The sequence below is a fragment of the Herpailurus yagouaroundi genome, unplaced genomic scaffold (genome assembly GCF_014898765.1).
Source record: "Herpailurus yagouaroundi ecotype Mexico unplaced genomic scaffold, PumYag 67641, whole genome shotgun sequence".
Classification (NCBI taxonomy): domain Eukaryota; kingdom Metazoa; phylum Chordata; class Mammalia; order Carnivora; family Felidae; genus Herpailurus; species Herpailurus yagouaroundi.
The window spans coordinates 6,477,010-6,496,118 of record NW_024420442.1 but is presented as its reverse complement, the minus strand read 5'-3'; the positions used below and the strand labels follow the sequence as shown (position 1 = coordinate 6,496,118).

General features: G+C 36.5%; 1 protein-coding gene and 1 long non-coding RNA gene across 14 annotated transcripts in view; both read left to right on the top strand.

Moving 5' to 3' along the window:
• Positions 1-19,109, top strand: part of THOC2 (THO complex subunit 2) — a 120,309-nt gene that overhangs the window by 55,623 nt on the left and 45,577 nt on the right. For all 13 annotated transcript variants that reach the window (XM_040467946.1, XM_040467941.1, XM_040467951.1 and 10 more), the window contains 7 exons: positions 1,075-1,167; positions 4,065-4,220; positions 4,816-4,988; positions 6,217-6,412; positions 17,823-17,864; positions 18,303-18,433; positions 18,531-18,632. In XM_040467946.1, coding sequence (XP_040323880.1) covers positions 1,075-1,167; positions 4,065-4,220; positions 4,816-4,988; positions 6,217-6,412; positions 17,823-17,864; positions 18,303-18,433; positions 18,531-18,632 — 893 coding nt within the window. The remainder of the gene's footprint in view (positions 1-1,074; positions 1,168-4,064; positions 4,221-4,815; positions 4,989-6,216; positions 6,413-17,822; positions 17,865-18,302; positions 18,434-18,530; positions 18,633-19,109) is intronic.
• Positions 13,014-16,679, top strand: LOC121025407 (uncharacterized). The gene is made up of 2 exons (XR_005788036.1): positions 13,014-13,074; positions 13,118-16,679. It is a non-coding gene; the product is annotated as an uncharacterized LOC121025407 (long non-coding RNA).

Here is a 19,109-nt window from a genome sequence, read left to right as displayed (position 1 = left end):
AACTCATTAAAACAGAGATAATGGGAATAATGAGAGTGTTCCTGGTGGATCCAAGTCAGATAATAAGCTTTTGTGGGTTTGCTCTGAATCCCTGACCATTTGTTTTTATGGGAAAATGTTTTGATAATAAATAATCATTTATGTATTTAGAATTAAACTTGTTAAGTTGAAGATGTACCTGTCTTAACAAATAGAGTGAACAAAGACTTCTTTATATGATATCCATTAACAAAGACTTCTTTATATGATATCCATTAGTTTGGTTAGCTTCCTTTGTTATGTCCATAACACCTATCGCAATTGTGGGGAGCCTCACAAAGAACTTGTTTTCAGCGCTGAGTAGAAGCAGAACATAATGTATTGTCACTGTTTGCTTTTTATTTGCATTTTGCCGTTTAGTAATTGCCAGTTGTCCTGGCTTCAGTCTTCCATTCATCTGACCCTGAGCAGTTTAAAAATTCGGAGAAAGTCTTTTTGTTTCTGTGTAGGGTCCACAGGGCCGGCTTGGTTGGAATTGACCATTCTGTATTTTAAAATGTTGATTTATCCATGTGTAATAAGTATAGAGACCTGTTTGGAAGGGGAAATCAATTGACAAGCAGATACACTTAGCACAAAACCGCAGAAATAAAAGAAGGGGGAGAAAAGTATAAAGCAGACACAGATAGTTTGGCACTTCCAAATTTGTCATTCTTGTCTGTCTGCATCTCCACTGAGAACTACTTGGAAAAGTGAGTTAAGAAAACACACATAAAAACTGAAACCAAAAGTAATTATTATGCAGGGTAAAATATCACTTATTCTCTTTAATTTTCAGATTTTAAAAAAATATTAGCATGTACTGTGAAGTGTGTCCATTTTTGAAACCTTTCTTTGTGTTCATCAGAAGATGAAAAGGGCTGTTTACCTAATTATCTTTGTCCTCAGTTCAGATGTCATGTATGATCAGGAAGAGCAGTGAAGCTTATTGTTGATCTAGAGTTATTTGATGTAATTGTTCTTAGTTATTGGTAGGTAAAGAATATGATTTTAGTTGTACTTTATGCACTAAATAGAAACTTTTTTTTTTTCAAGGAACCAAATGGAGAGACTCCTTCATCTTTATACAGAGTTGCAGCAGTCCTTCTACAATTTAATCTTATTGATTTAGATGATCTTTATGTACATGTAAGTCAAGTGGGCTGCTAAGGATATTTGGCTGTCTATCCCAGGGATGGGAAGAGGAGTAGGCAGCCATATAGTACTTCAAGATTGGTCCTAGGCTCTCCGGTTCTAATTTTGGAAGCCCTAATGCATTATTGCTTTGTGTTTACTTTATGAAGTGAATGAATGTAATTCTTTGACAAACTGTGGAAATTAAGTACCTTTTGTCACAGAGTTTGAGGTTGGCTATGAAATTAAAGCTGTTAATGTCAGCAAGGTGTATCTCATTGAGAGGGAGCCAAGTCCTAATCAATGTGGTTTTAGACTTTTCTGTTATACACAAATTGTCAGAAATATGGGATTACCTAAGATACTTTTTCCTTCTTCCCAAAATGTTAATTGTAGGCATTCAAGATGAATGGGGAACTGTATATTTAAAAAACAAACAAACAGTAATTGCCATTTAAAACCATTTAAAAACCATCAAAACCATTTAAAATGGTTTTCTTATGTTTTTAATGTTTTTAATGGTAATAAATGACTGGTATTGTGCTTCTGTTGCTGGACCCAGGATCTGGAAGGGTGTGTATGTTAATGTGATTGATGACCTTCAGTTTAGCAACAGTTTAGCCTGTCAATTTGAAAAAACTAGGTTTGTAGTATAGAAATTCCTGTTTATTTGGTTATATAGTAGGATATCTATGGACTTAACTCTGTCCAAAGCTGACAACATCGTCATTGTCTTTGAAATCATTTTCTGACTTCCTTGTCTGTCATGTACTATAGTTACAGACTAAAACTTAGTCTCTACCTTGGAAGCAGTCATAGTCTAGCAATGGAGAAGACATTTTGCATTATATAGTAACTACTATATTGGAGGTACTCACAAAGTGCTGTGGGGGCTCAGTATAGATAGTAACCATGTCTGTTTGGGGGCATTTTGGAAGGCCTTTCCAGACTAGTGATGTTGAACTGGGATGTTGGTAGATGACACGGTGTTGGCCTGGCTTTAAAGGCGGGAAGCTTTGTAGGTAGAATTAACTGAATATAAAGGCAGGAGTATTGAAGGGCTTCATTATTATCTTAGGGGAACATCAGGAAGCTCCGAGTACTTGGAGCCTCGGGTAGTTTATGGGGAGGTGGATGAAGATGGAGAAGAGTAGGTTGGGGCTACACTTTCCAGGGCCTTTTAAGAGCCATAGTAAGGAGTTCGGATTTTTTCTTGTTGGGAGTAGAGAGCCCTTCAAGATTTAAAGTAGAAAAGTGATGTACAAACTGAGAACATGGAAAATTTGTCAGTAAAAGGGGAATTCAAAGACAGGTATGAGTCTATAGGCAAGTATAGACTGGTAGGACAAATGGAAATATGATAGATGGTGATAGATTTATTACTGAAATGTTTGAGTTTGACAATAAATGCAAGTGGCCTAAGTGTTCCTGTTAAGGTGTCAAAGATTTTGAGATGGGATTAAAAACCAGTTTATTGTTTATTTTTCACGAGACTTCTAAAACCTAAGGACAGATAAAGGTTGAAAGTAGAAGGGTGGGAAAAATATACTAGGGAAATTATTGCTGTTACAGACAAAATAAACTTTTTGGCGAAAAGAGATAGTCACTTCATAATTAATAAAGTTGTGTTCTCTAGGAAGATAAAACAGTTGTAACTTTGTATGCACTTAATTGCATATTCTCAAAATACACAAAACTAGAAATTGAGAGTACTGTAAGAAACTTACAGGGGTGCCTGGCTGGCTCAGTCAGTAGAGCATGTGACTCTTGATCTCGGGGTTGTGAGTTTGAGCCCCACATTGGGTGTAGAGATTGCTTAAAAAAATAAAATGTTGAAGAAAAAGAAACTTACAGTTCATTATAATGGGATATTTTTAGAGACAGTTGTATTAATCTAGGTAAAAGATGAGGACCTACAGCAGGTACATAAGTAGAGCAATAAAAATGGGTTTGATGGCCAGTGGAGAGCAGAAAGAATGAGAAAAAGTCTTGCTTACCTTCTTGCATCAGTCCTTAGTGACTTTTCTCCCATTTTTGACTAATGGGGATGAAGTCTGCAATATGTAGCTTAATCTTTCACTATGTTTCTTTTCATTGTTTACTGATTATTTACTTTGCATTAGACTTAGTTACTGAAATATATTATGCATTTCTGAGGGCAGGAACACTGAGTGCTTAGAAGAAACTAGTAAATAACGATTTGTTGGCTGTATTTTTCTGTGTCTGGGTTTTTTATCTATTTTATGAAATATCTACATTAACCATCTTCCACGTGTACAAGATGGCTGTACTAGAGATAACGTGATCCTTTTTCATAATGGAGAGTTGACTGTACACATGCTGCTTTCTCTTTTGTAATAAACTAGAAACTAGTTTGTGACTTAAGTCAAATAGTAGGTATTAGGAAATGAAAAGTGAGATGTCAAGTTGTTCATAATTTTTCTACTTGAGATTTTTCATCTAGAGGAAATAAATTTACCCCTTCATATAATTCAGTAGCTAACCTCTCCCAAATTGGATCCTTATGAAGTACTTTTTAAATATGGAGTTTGGCCTTTAAAGGGGAACTCTGATATTTTTCATGGAACAGGCATACATTTTCTTGGGTACGTTAATAAATTGAATGGTAAGCATCACTGTTGTATTATTGTATTAATTTAGGACCTCTAACAGAAAGAAGACAAAAGAACTTCGAACTGCTACTTGATTTTAAAAGGTGTACAAAATTCAGGTACTTAACTTTGTTAGATTATAAGAAAATAATTGAGAGAAGCTTATTTTGAAAGCAAACCATGGCCATTAATAGGCTAGGCCTTATTTACAGTTTTATCAATTCAGGGAAGATAGTGTTTGCTTTTTATATGTGCAAACAGTATTAGCTATTTTATGAAACATTAATGAACCATTTTTAGCTTCTTCCAGCTGATAATTGCATTATGGATGAACACAAACGAGAAATTGTAGAAGCTAAGCAAATTGTTAGAAAACTTACGATGGTTGTATTGTCTTCTGAAAAAATCGACGAGCGAGAGAAAGAAAAGGAAAAAGAAGAGGAGAAAGTAGAGAAGGTATATAGTTCATTTTTATAACATTAACATTGTCTTCTGGATTTAGAATTTGAAATTTAACTTGTAATAGTTCATCAACTTATGGGAGAATAATTTATTAACTTTAAATGTAGTGAAATCTGGTTTTTGGAATACTAATTTGCAAAGGTGGTTTTAGTTTTAATCTTATTGGCATCTTCCCAAAAGAGGCCGCTATGTTTTTCTTATACAAATTTCAAAGTGTATTCTAAGTAAAATATATGACTATATTTGTGCTCTGTGTATTAATGTCTCTCAAGTCCTAAGGGGATTCTCAAATATGAATGAATTCTAGTTCCCTGTGGCACAATAAAGCATTAAATAGAACTTGATTTAATTCCAGGTCTATAAACTCTCATGCTGGGTCTGCTAAATCAAAGAGCAAATCCTGTTGTTTTTTTCAATAGCTAAAAAAAAACTTTGATTTTACTTTCAGGAAAATACTGCATTTTCCATGGTGGCAGCCGTTGTTGACATACAATATTGTCGTGTTTAGCTCAGTTTTTTAAATTAAAAAATGCCGAGATTTATTGGTGCCTATATTCTGAGGATCTTCACTATAATTGTTCATTTTTAGCCGCCTGACAACCAAAAACTTGGTTTGTTGGAAGCCTTGTTGAAGATTGGTGATTGGCAGCATGCACAGAACATTATGGATCAGATGCCTCCGTACTATGCAGCTTCACATAAGCTAATAGCCCTTGCTATTTGCAAGCTCATTCACATAACTATAGAGCCTCTCTACCGAAGGTATGTTACTATATGCTTTTCTAATCATTGAGGTAGAAATAGCTTAGGACTACAAAAAAATCTGCATGTTTATCTTGTCTCCTCAAACAAGCAAGTACTTCTGTGTGTTTTATTAGAAGGTAAGAACCATTCAGAGCGTATCAGTCTTATACGTATTAATCAGTGACTTGTCTCCTAATGTCTAGACCAGGTGGTGCAGAATGCGTGCTGCAATGCAGTCTAAAAATTGTAGCTTAGATGTCTAGGTTGGGTGTGCTCCATTGAGAGTGAAAACACCATTCTTCTGTTCTTGACTTTTCCTCCTCTCTTGGGGGTGGGCAGAGAATTCCTAAGGTTTTTACTTAGTGTAATTTCCCTCTGTCCTGGGTTGAGTGGCTCTGAGTGAGGACATTGCCTCTCTGCTTGCCTTACCTCTCTTGGCATATAGGCTGCTGTTCTGAAAATTGCTAGTGCAGCCTTTCTCATCATCCCTAGTTACTGTGTCCGTCCACCCGTCCTCTAGCCCTCAGCCTGCTTGCAGGTTACTTAGGAGCAGTACTGGCAGCAGCTCTGGCTTCAGCCCCACAGATCAGAGCCTGCGTCCAAGGCCCCAGTCTTATGACTCGTGCGTAGCTGCCGGCTGCTGCCTTCAGTGCCACTGGGGCTGTGGACCTTGAAGGCTTCTTCTCAAAGAGTGACCCCTGTGACTCCACAGCGGGACACCTGCTCAGCAGGTGAGAACTCTGGGCATGCTGTCCTTTTTAGTGTGACACCTTCTTTCATTATGCTGCTCACCTTCCCTACACCACCCACCTCATACTCAGTCTAAGTAGGGGAACCCAGACTGAGAAATGTTTATTTACTTGAACCACTGTTGTTATATCCATATTTTTCTGTTTTATCTTCCAGTGTCTCTGAGGTCCATCCCTTGTTCCCCATTCCCATATCCAAATTCCTGATACTGGCCAAGTTTAACTAAGAACAAATTCATACAGTGTATGTTAAATGTTACTTGAAATCTGCGTTTCTCTGATTTCCTTATGCAGTTCATTGGAAACATTCTCTAAGCTCTGGCTTTTTCCAAATGAGTATTGTTTTTGTCTTTTTCTACCCGATAAATTATCTGTATTAATGAAGTTAGGCACAAGTGATATATAGAAAGCAAATTTGAGCAAGAAAAGCTTTACTTACTGGTAACTTAAAGTGGGGTATTACATAGTATACATATAAATTTTGCTTCTTTTTATAGAGTTGGCGTTCCTAAAGGTGCTAAAGGCTCACCTGTTAATGCTTTGCAAAATAAGAGAGCACCAAAACAAGCAGAGAGCTTTGAAGATTTGAGGAGAGATGTCTTCAATATGTTCTGTTACCTTGGTCCTCACCTTTCTCACGACCCCATTTTATTTGCAAAAGTGGTGCGCATAGGCAAGTCATTTATGAAAGAGGTTAGTAAGATTTTTTTTTCTTCCAAGCAGAAAACTGAATTTTGGAGTGAAGGTGTTCTGCGTATATTTGTGTTATGTGTATCACTAGGAATAAAAAGAAAGTGAACTTAATTTAAGAAAAGTGTATTTTGAGTAAGGTTTGGGGAAAAGTCCATTGTGTCCTAACCACACACACATGCGCGCGCGCGCGCGTTAATCTAGGTAGAATATTAGTCAAGTCGCCCGCATAGGAAAATATACTTTGGACAAGTGATTGCTTTTTGAATCCCCTTTTCTTCTGATTTATTTTCTTGGCTGCAGTTTTGAATCATTGTCATTATTTGTATGAAGTCAGACTGTTGAGGAGCCATTCTTTTCTAGTAAACTTTGTGTTGAAATAAAATGTACAGAACATAACACAAGTCATAATTGTACACCTCAATGACTTTTTTCCCAAACCAAACAGCCAGGTATCCCCAACCTGGATGAAAAAATAAAACAATACCAGTACTCCAGAGTTTCCTTTGTACTCCCTTCTAGTCAGTACCCTAAGGGTAACCATTTTTGCTATTTTTAAGTTTTAAAATCAGCTTTGAGTTATAATTTACATACAGTTTACTTCACCAATTGGAAGTGTACGATTTGATGAGTGTTGACAAATGAACACAGTTGTGTGTCCACTACCACAATCACAGAGAATATTTTCATCACCCCAGAAAGTTCCCTCTTGCCCCTTTGCCTTCAATTCTGTCCCTTTGTTACTGGTTCCTGGCAACTACTGATAAGCTTTCTGTCACTATAGTTTTGATTTTTCTAGAGCTTCATATAGATGGAATTGTATAGAATGTACTCTTTTCTGTCTGGTTTCTTTCACTGAATGCTTTTGAGATTCGTGCAAGTTGTTGCACGTGGCAGTAGCTTTATTGCTGAGCAGTATTATACAGACATACCAGAGTTTATGCATTCACCAGTTGGTGGGCATTTGGGTTGTTTCTAGTTGGGGGCTATTGTAAATAAAGCTGCTATGAATATTCCTGTACAAGTCTTTTTTTTGGGGGGGGGGGCGTATGTTCTTGTTTCCCCAGGAATGGGATTGCTGGGCCATATGGGTAAGTGTATGTTTAACTTTTTGCCAAACTGTTCCAACATGTCTGTATCATTTTGCATTCCTGTATATGACATCCAATGGCTCCACATCCTCATCAGTACTTGTTATTGTCACTCTTAAATTTTAGTCATTTTAATGGGTGTGTGGTGGTACTGTTGTGCCTTTAATTTGTTTCCCTGATGATTGGAAATGTTGAGCATCTTTTCATGTTCTTATTTGCCATTTGTAATCATCATATATCAAATTGTCTATTCAGATCTCTTACCCATTTTTAATTGGGTTGTCTTTTATTATTTCTTTGATTTGCCTTTTCATTATGTTAAATGTCTTTGGAAGAGCAAAATTTTAAATTTTGATTAATTCTAATTTAGTAGTACTTTTCTTTTATGGTTTCCTCTTTGTGTTCTAAGAGATCTTTGCCTAACTTAAAATCTTGAAGCAGAAAAGAATACATAATTTATTTTCAATTGTAAAACAAGGCTATCGAAAGGATTTGCAAATTGTTACAAGCACAAATACAGTTTTCTCCAGTGTTTGGTGATTGCATCTAATTTTAATTTTTGACAACAGTAACTGTATACAAAATTTATCAGCTGTTGTATATTAATCCCTTGACACCTGAAATACTTGATTTGGCTTTTACTGCTTAGCTGGTAGATTTTTTTTTTTAATGCTCACAGTTATACAGTGTGTAAAGGTACTAAAGCAATCTGCTAAGTAGTTTATTACTATACAAATCATTTATTGTATAACATATATAAAAAGGAAGTATAATGATGTTTCATTATCTTAATCCTTATAGTCTGAAAGGGATGAGTTATGTTAACTAGTGCCTGTTCAGAAAAACAAAAGGGTCCTGTCTTTCCTAATGCCTCATATTGGGAAGCATATGAGGTCAATTTGTCCCGTTACTGCTGATGTTAGTATCGATCACTTGGTTAAGGTGATGGGCTACCAGGTTTCTCTAGGGTACAATTATTCTTCCTCCTTTGTTGTTAATATGCATCTTGGTGGGGAGATACTTTGAGACTCTGTCAACAGCCTCTTTCTCATCTTACCTTCACCCACTAATGCTATTCTCTTTAACTGAACATCTTAATGCTCAGATCTCTTGTTCTGAAATTCTTTCTTTGGCTACAAGTATTATAAACCTGTGAGCAGGAGACCAAACAACTGACTTGTGGAAGTTTATAGTAGACCAGACATATGCATAAATGTATACAATGTTGTTACCAAGATGTGCAGGTGCTAGAGTGGTCACCCTTCCCCTCTGCCATCTCCACTGCAGCTCTCCTGTACTTCTGTTCTGTCACAGTTGTGCCTGGTGCCTGCCCTTAACTCCAGTCTCTATTTTTGCAGAGGTAGAAGGGCAGAAAGAAAGAGGAAAAATGTTTATTTTGATCACAGTGTGGGAAGAAATCTGTCTTCTCTTATTGCTAAGGTTGTGGTAGGGGAAGTGAATCTTTCCAATGATCTGAGTTAGAATTTTGGTTTATTTTTACCCATAAAAATATTTCACTATAACAAATCATTTGTCCTGTGTTTTCAAGTTTAAAAGGCTTTTGTTGCCTAGCTAAGAATTTAACTAAGGTTTACAAGATTGTTCCTAGAGGGCAGATGCGACCTTGGTTCCAAGTAAACTTCTTTAACAGTTCTCTTATTTATAAGCTTGAGGGTTGCTTGTATATATGAATAATGCATATTTTAAAAATATAGGTTATATACTTTTACCAGCTGTCATTTAGCAGAATAGTCTTCTAGCCTACAGTTATTTGTAATAATTTATCTCTGTGTATTTCTTAAATTTGAGGTACATCACATTAGGACCATCTAGTACAATGATCTTCAAACTTTAGCATATATTAGAATCACCTGGAAGTCATCTTAAAACACATTGTTGGGTCCCATCCTCAGAATTTCTGATGCAGTAGGTCTTGGGTGGAACCTACTGAAGAGAATTTGCATTTCTAACAAGTTATTTCAGCTTTAAAAGAGGGGGTAGCCCTAAAGAAGATTTCTGTATGAATGGACAGACACATTTTGCTATCTTTAATTTTAATTGCAGAGCATAGCTTTAATGTGGCTCACCTGACATATTTCAATGTTTTTTGACAGTAGAGTCCCTTGGTGCTTTTTTTTTTTGCATCCAGCTGATGTTAATGGATTAAGTTGTTTATGACATTGATAGCTAATATTGAGTTCTTATTCTGTGCCAGGCCCTATACCCTTTATGCTTTAGGTTAAGTAAATTATCCTAGGTCACTTAATTATTAACATGGGGCAGGGCTGAGATCTCAATCCAGGCAATCTGGATTCAGAGGCCAAGCTCAAAATCTCCACACTCTCCTGCCTATACAAATACACTGTGTCTGAAATTGAAGAAATGGTAGGTTATCTAAATTTTCTAGTTCTTGAAATTCCTTGCTATTTTAAATCAGATCTTTGTTAGTGGTATTTTGTTATTTTGTTTATCTCTGAAATTTCTGTGTTCATGTCAGTCTGTGTATCTCATCTCCAAACTTTGCTTTCTTTGACGGGGGTGTGTGTGTGTGGGGGTGCTATTCATGTTTCCATTGTAGCTACAGCATTTTGTTTCATCTTAATATGTATAGCTGTGTTCAGAACTTCTTTCTGATATAGTGAGAGTGAATCCTCTTACCTTTCCTGCCTTATTTATGACCAGTCCTCTCCCCCACCAAGCTACAGTCTGAGTACTGGGTTCTCCTTTCAGTGTTTTCTCTAGCCTATGATAGGAGAGCGGATGAGCTTGGTGAGGCGGAGTATAACCCTCGTTTAGAGTACCTCTGCTTTCTCTTCTGAGATCCTCTTACCTATCCTGTACTAGGCATGCCCAGCCCAAGTGAGTATCCAACTCCTTTGGGCTTTGACTCCCTCAGCCAGCTCAGCACAGTTCCTTTGAAAGATGGCGGGCTTTAGCAGCTGGTTCTTCCTTTGCTGGAGTCCTGCTGGGCTTGTATTCACAAGAGTTTTCCCTCAGTCTACTCACTTACCTTACATGTCTTATTGCCTGAAGGATTTTGTTGACTTACCTTCCTTGGTCTGTACTGCTTCTGGGATTGGGTTAAGGGCAGGAACCATACCACACTGTGTCTACTACCAGAATTTGTGTGTGTGTGTGTGTGTGTGTGTTCCCTTGAAGTTAATAGCATAGTTTCCCCTTTTCTTGCTTGGTTGGTGGTGAATACTTTTACCCAGTGAAAACTGGGTGCCTCAGTTGGTTAACTGTCTGACTCTTCTTGATCTCAGCTCAGGTCTTGATATCACAGTTTGTCAGTTTGAGCTCTGTGTCAGGCTTTTGCACTGACAGCGCAGAGCCTGCTTGGGATTCTATTTCTCCCTCTCTCTGCCCCTTCCCTGCTTGTATTCTCTTTCTCTCTCCCTCAAAATAAATAAATAAACTTAAAGAAAAAAAAAAAAAACAAACCAAGGCATACATTGTTCATTGCATTAGGGATTAGGGGAGAGAAATTCTGTGTTTATGCTTCACTCTGTCATCTTGATTCATTTGTCCTGCCAGGCTCTTTATACATTGTTTCTTACGTTGGCCTTTGGTAAAAGCCGAAGTGCTTTAAATTGATTCACAGATGAAGTTTAGAGAAACCTAGAGTCAGAGAGGGTCATAATATTCTTAAACTGGGCATTAGATGATATTAGGAATAGCTGGGTAATGATACTGTGGTACGTGGAAGAATGTCCTTTTTTTTTTTTTTTTTTTTAAATTTTTTTAACGTTTTTATTTATTTTTGGGACAGAGGGAGACAGAGCATGAACGGGGGAGGGGCAGAGAGAGAGGGAGACACAGAATCGGAAACAGGCTCCAGGCTCCAAGCCATCAGCCCAGAGCCTGACGCGGGGCTCGAACTCGCGGACCGCGAGATCGTGACCTGGCTGAAGTCGGACGCTTAACCGACTGCGCCACCCAGGCGCCCCAAGAATGTCCTTTTTAGGAGATGCATACTGAATTATTTTGAGATGCGATGTCATGTCTGCTATTTTTTTTTTGGTCAGTCAAAAAAAGGGGGGCAGTCTACAAAGTAGGCATATAGGTGTTTATTGGTAGTGTGCTATCCATTCAACTTTTATGTAAACTTGAAATTTTTTTTTTTCAACGTTTATTTATTTTTGGGACAGAGAGAGACAGAGCATGAATGGGGGAGGGGCAGAGAGAGAGGGAGACACAGAATCGGAAACAGGCTCCAGGCTCCGAGCCATCAGCCCAGAGCCTGACACGGGGCCCGAACTCCCGGACCGCGAGATCGTGACCTGGCTGAAGTCGGACGCTTAACCGACTGCGCCACCCAGGCGCCCCAAACTTGAAATTTTTAATAATAAAAATTTGGGTTTCTAGGAACAGAATCTACCTTAGACCATTGATTCCAAAACTCTAGGAACTAGTTACTTTAGAATTTTGTGTTGATGTTTTTTGTTTTGCTTCTCAAAATTGAAGATCTACCCTGGCAGTGTAGGTTAGAGCCCAAAATTAATATTTCTTTTGGATGAAGGTACAAGTACAGTGGAATTATACCATACTTGTACTTCATCATGCGAATGTGGCCAGACTTGTTCCATCAAAATACTCGGTGTGTATATCTAGGAGTAAGGGTGAATTGGAGAATTTTTGTTTTCTCTCTGTTTGGTTCAGTTGCTCAGGTCTCTTGCCACATTCAGTGGGAGTCTATTTTTTAAAGTAATGGGTTTTCATGTGACATGGCCCCTAAATACAAGCCAATTACTTCATTTCATGTTCACGTGATTTCATCTTCCCATCCCATGTTCATTTTATAGTGATTTCTTCTAATACTACAGAGGAAAAACAGTCTTGTCTTGGACTTGAATGAAAGATAATGTGTCTGTGTACATTACAGATAATTTAAGAGATTTTAAGGGTAATTGTAAGTATATGTAGTTTTCGTTGTACGTATTGACTTTAGAACCTAACTTGCCCACAAAGAATCTTTATTTAGGGCTGTCCCCCAAACAAATTAATTAAGGCATTACGCATTGACTGTTATGTTAACAGGTTTCATCAGAATGATCTGTTAGCTACTTGTTAGTTATGTGACCTTAAACTGGTCATTTTTTTAAAGCCAAAGATGAGTGGTAATAATTTGCCGTATCTATTCCTGGGGTTGCAGTGAGAATCAAATGAGATCTAAACACTAATTAGATACTAACGTTAATTAAGTATTCAAATTTAGAGTTAAAAAATGTTGTCATGAATTCCTTAGAACATAGTAAAGTTGTGACTTACTTTTATAAGTTGTCACTACACTAGCTTTTGATGATTTGTTTTAAAGTGGTAATATACTGGGGCGCCTGGGTGACTCAGTTGGCTAAGCATCTGAATCTTGATTTTGGCTCAGGTCGTGATCTCACAGTTCGTGGGATTGAGCCCCACGTCAGGTTCCATTGGGCTCTGGGCTGACAGCACGGAGCCTGCTTGGGATTCTCTCTCTCTTTCTCTCTGTGCCCCTCCCCTGTGTTCATGCATGCTCTCTTTCTCTCTCCCTTCCCCTCTCTCTCAAAATAAATAAGAAAATATAAAAAAATACATGTTTGTATTTTTGTATTTTGTTTTTTTTGTATAAAAAAATAAGTGTTAATATACCTTATTTCCATCTTTAAATGATAGGTACTACTTTAAAGTACCAACGTCATTTCCCACAAGAGCAGATTTGATTTTATATAGGAATGCCTTTGGCTTCTTTACATTGTGGTGGTAATCAGATGTCACCTCCCCCCCACCCCCATTGTGGAAATTTATAAATTAGTAACAAAAATTTTCATCAAATGAAATTTTTATTGCTGGGGTTTTGGGAGTGGAGTAGTCAAGGGTATATGGACTTGTCAGTTTCCAACTTTAAGTGGATACAAATATTGTAAGGATATTTTTAAGACAGGGGTGCCTGGCTGGCTCAGTTGGTAGAACATGCAACTGTTGATCTTGGGGTGATGAGTTCAAGCCCCACGTTGGGTGTAGAGATTACTTAAAAAATAAAATATTTAAACAAATATTTTTAAGACAGAACCTTGCATTATAATTCTTACTGTTGAAGAGACACTGCTATCGTTGGCACCGTCTGTTAAGCTCTTCTGTGTACTTTTGCTGTTATAAGCCTTATATAAAGCAAATGAACTCTGCATTTGGGAGACCAAATTGAATCTACAACATCCTTGCTATTTAATGAGGCTGAGCAAGGAAGAACTGTTAGGATGTTTATATTTGTCCTTATATTGTCACATGTACTAATTGGTTTGAACTAAGGTCACCTTCACTATTACTGGGTATCTTAATGCGACAGTTCTAATCAAGATGTAGAATCATACTTAAGGTAATAAATTACAAATAAGGTCTTAATTTTTGCCATTAGCTGTGCTTTTTACTTAAGAGAGACATATAAACATACAAGGCTAGGCAGATATTAAGTCTATTAATAGGCAAATGTAGACTATGTACAAACAGTATAATTTTAACAGTATATTTTATACAAGAAAGAAGATGGAATTTTTAGTGTGTATCAAATGCACATTGTAAGCAATTGAGTCAACAACCCCCGTGCCTCCTCTCAAAGACTGTTTTCTGAAATTGAACTTCAGTGTTCAGTTTCAGAAAAAAAATTCAAAGTGTATAAACATAAAAAACATTTGTGAAAAACTCATCTCTTAGAGGTTTGGCCATTCGTCTCTGCGGATGCTGTTTGATTCTGTCTGTAATCCTTTGGCTCTTACGCCAGGTCCTTAACATTTTGGTGTATACCAGCCCAATTTTCAACTGCTGACACCTGCAGGTCTTTTGTATGAGGGCTTTTCTGGCCCTGGGAGCCTGTGTAAGCAGTATAGAAATTGGTGTCCTAGAATTGCTGGGGAACTAACTCACCTCATTTCCTCTCCCTAGCTCTCAACCAGTGAAATGATAGGAATTGGTGTATAAGTATCATGCCTTGAGATGGGATAATCCTAAAATGTATTTCTACACAGACCCTCTAAGTCCCCAGTGGGATTAAGCTCCCATTACACCACAGGAATAATTTCCCACTGGGAGTTCCTAGGATTACTTCCCAAATAAACTATGGCAGCACTTTGAATAGAGTCTGCTTTTGGGGAAATAGAAACTAAAACATGGGGGCATATTCCTTTAAATAAATTCAATATGAAAACCTTAATTTTCCCTAAAGATAGATTTACAAGGCAATTTTTTGTTTTACAAAAGACTTCTGTTATGAACTCCATTTATAAAGAGAATTCATTTAAATAAATCACATACTCCTATTCATTAAGTGCACTGAAAATACCCATTTTTACACATAGCTTGTTAGAACTATGCTTGTGTAAAACAGCACAGTTTCATGTCATAATCAGCATTTTAGCCAAAGTAATTACTTTTGGGGGCAAATTTTATGGAACCAAGTATAGCTATTTAGCATTTTGTTTGCTATATTTTCATGTTTAAACCACTCCCACAAGTCCATTTACTGCAGTTTGAATGCTACGCATGTGGTAGGTAGGGCGACCATGTGCTTTATTGTTTAAACCAGGACACACGGGATAGAAAGGTTGTGCCGTTACTTATGCTGGGGTAAAAAGAACGAGCACATGTGGTCATTCTGTGTATAGGTGACCATATTATTAATTCTTTGGTACAGATTTGCAGTCTTAGTACAGATTTGGATTGATTAAAAATAAAGTGTGTTGGAAGATAGAAGTTTTTCCTTTAGTATCTCTGTTTTCAGAAATTATGTAGTATCAATATTACTGATTATTTCTAAGCATTTTATAACGATTTAAGAGTTTCTGATCAAAAAATAAAAACAAAGCTCTGAACCAAAACATTGAAAGGCAATTCAGTTCTCTCTTCTCCAGGCTCAGTAAACCCCTGTTCCTGTAACTTTTAACCTATAGGTTATATTTTCCTATTTCTAAGTTATTTTCGTGGGTCTTATTTGGATCCTTTCTAGCAAAATGATTTTCCCGATAGTTTTAAGACACAAATGTGAAGTTCTTCGCCTAGTGTATGGCACATAGTACTCAATAAATGGTAGTTAATAAGAATGAGAAAAATAAGGAAGGTGAAAATAGGGTCATAATTTACTTAGATGTAGCTTCAGGTTGAAATCTAGTCACAGTCTTCAGTATTTTACTTTTTTCCTCCTTAAATATAGTCTAAAGTAGCATTTCAAATATTCACAGGTTAGAGGTACTAAAAACAGGTCGTTAGTGATAAAAGTAATTTATCTAATTAAATCTACAGTGTTTTCCCAAGCTTTCTTTCTTTACTCTCCAGAAGCCCCCTCTTGGTGGACTTACATTCTTTTTGTGCCCAGTTTTGTTACGCAGTCCTGTCATCTGCTCCCTCTTCATAGGGCAAGAATGGAACCTGCTTGGGGCCATTTATAGCTGATAGTTTGTCTCGGCATAATTTTGAGTGCTTGATTTTATTCAGACTTAAAAATTCAGCTCCTAATAGTACATTGGCAAGCCTTATTTTTGATCTTCAAGAGATTGTCAAAGATAGGAACTGTCTTTGTCAGTTTCTCAAAGATTGGAACTCTGTTCATCTTTGAATTCCCGGTGTCTGGCACATAGTAAATGAATGAATGAAGTGGATGTCTTCTGTCCACCCCCCCTTTCTTCCTCCCATTTCTTCCTGGGCTGGCCATTCAATAAAACTCTAGTGTTGTACTGTGGGAATGGAGAGTTTTTATTTACACTGAATTAAACAGCAAATTAAACTAAAAGAAAAAGCATCAGGAGAGTCTAATGTGTGTTTACATTCTTACCAAACAAAAGGAAATTACTTTTACTTGCATGTACCTTTTGATTTTTTTTTTTTGTTCATCTTTGTTGTAGTTAGCCTTTGATAGAAATCTTTCTCAGTGCTCTTCTCGATAGTTACATTGTGCTTTCCATTTTTTTTTGTCTTTGTCAAATTTTCCTGGTTATGCAATCTGCAGAATTGACATAGACATTAGAAATTTAAATAGTAAGGGAATTAGGACAGTTTAGTAATACTGTAAGAAAATTTTTTATTTCTATGGAGGAAACTACCTGTAGCTTTATTAGAATCATAGTATAATAGAAAAGGAGTAGCTTTTATCCCCACCTAGTTCTTCCAGTTATGACATACCCTTATTTCTGCCTCCCACTATACACCTAATATGCCACCAGAATTACCCACCCCCAGTCCACCAACAAAACCTAAGCAGCTATTACTTTGTTTTCTGTCAGGCCACTCCTTCAAAACCTGATCCTTATTTGCTGACCAGGAAATATATTGACTTAACATTTGTTTCTGTGAAAGGGAACCATATCTTTTTAAACTGTTGATTAAAAAAAAGGATTGTGTATGTTTTCCCTTCAAGGTGACATGGCAGTCTCCTGGAATTAGTCTTAAGTGAAAATGTTGCACAGAAGTTAGGCTTCTCTGTAGTGATACCCATTAAATTACTCAAGTATGAAAACGTAGATGCACAAAACACCCGTTTCTGCCAAGAAAATAATAAGCTTGTTAGCTGCCTGTTAGCTTTTCCTCTTCCCTCACTTGGTATTGAGTTAAATCCTTCCCAGAAATCTAGATTGTCCTTGATTATCAGTGCTTCAGTTGTCCTTTTGGCCTTTGCATGGTCCTCCCAACTGTCCAGCTGCTTATACACACAAGTATTACTCACTATTTCGTTTTGAATGAATGGACAGCATCAGCATCAAACATGACACTTCAGAGGTCCACCTGCAAATCATTGATACAAAATGACCCAGGTTTTTTCATTCTGTCCAACTTAGGCAATGGTTTTGTCTTTGTTATTAATATTTTGGGCTTATTTCTCATTGAGAGTTTAAGTAATGGTGAATTGAAACATAGTTTAAATTGCTTTGGGTTAAATTTTTTGTTGTTGTTCATGTTTTAGTCTTAGATTTTACTAATTCTGTAGCGGAAAACCAGAACTTCTGGATGGAAAAATGCAAATGCATTATAAACTGAGTTGTGCTGAATACAATCTTACAATAAATACTTAGATCAGTTTTAGGATGCTTTGGTTTTTGATAATGAGGTTGAGAAAAGATTGGCTTATGAAATTGACATTTAAAATTCATGAATATTGCAAAATAATTTGGAAGTTAGAAATATAGGTGAAATTTTTAAATGTTAATTGGTAACGCTGGCTATATTTAAAATCTACATTTGTTTAAACAGTAAGGAAATAATTCACAATCATGTACAAGTTAATTTTTTCACATTAGAAGCTAAATTGTGACATCATAATCTTAACCTTTTTGCATTTTATTTATAGTTATTTTTAATTTTAGTTTCAGTCTGATGGAAGCAAACAAGAAGATAAAGAGAAAACGGTAAGAGACAAGAAAAATCCAATGTGTCTGATATTTGTCTATGTATAGCATACTGTAAATTTTACTGTGGTCAGACTTTAATCACCTATGTGAATATTTTGTACTCTACATGCTGGATAGAGCTTTTGGAATATCATACAGTTATCGTTTAAGATTGACAGTTCCTGTTTTGGAAGATTACCATGTTGAGAAGGGAAGAGGGATTAATGAGTCCCTCCTTCTCTTGCTGCCCCTTTCCTTACCTCACCTCATTGCTTTCTTAGATGGAGAAACACAAATATCCATTGTGAAAAGGACAGTGATAGTGTGGGGAATTAGGTGTGTTTTATGAGAGGAAGGAATGAAAGTTTTTCCAAGGCTGGCATAAACTTGTTTTTTCTTTTGGGGGGGATTAATATGGACCTTTTACTGAAATAATTTTTCCTCCCTTCTTCGTAGGAAGTTATCCTTAGCTGTTTACTTAGCATTACTGACCAGGTACTACTTCCATCTCTTTCTTTGATGGACTGCAATGCTTGTATGTCTGAGGAACTATGGGGAATGTTTAAAACATTTCCCTATCAGCATAGGTAAATACATAAATTTTTATATTTTTCACTACTATTCTAGTGCATTAGCCTCTGAGTGTTTAACTTTTCCTAATTCTTCATTTCATTGTTTTTTAAGGTATCGTCTGTATGGCCAGTGGAAGAATGAAACTTATAATAGTCACCCACTTTTAGTAAAAGTTAAGGCCCAAACAATAGACAGAGCCAAATATATCATGAAGTAAGTTTTAATTTATTTTTCTTCATATTAATCTAATGTATATCTGAGTCTAATTTACTTTCTTTTAACCAATTTATGTCTGAGTCTCAATTCTGAGGAAGCCCAGGAGTATGTGCTAATGGCATAGTTTATGATATACTGCAGATAGAATGACTGTCAGTTTTTGTGTTTTTTTTTTTAGCTCATTTTGACTACTAAGTTTTTATAGTTGTCATGTTTGTATAGCTGTAAAATCCAATAATCCTCTTTAATGATGAGTCTTTTTTTAAAGGACAGCCTACTATGGCTTTTGCCCAATTTGCATCAGACATTTAATGACTTGTACAAGGTGATCAAAGTTCTTGAAATTTCCTCTGCCAGAAGTTACTATAATGAAGATTTTTCTTTTTTGGAAGATCTAATGGAATTATGCAGAACTATCTCCTTGAGTCAACTTTTGAAAGTTTTTATTTTTTTCATTTGTGTGCTTTATTTTCA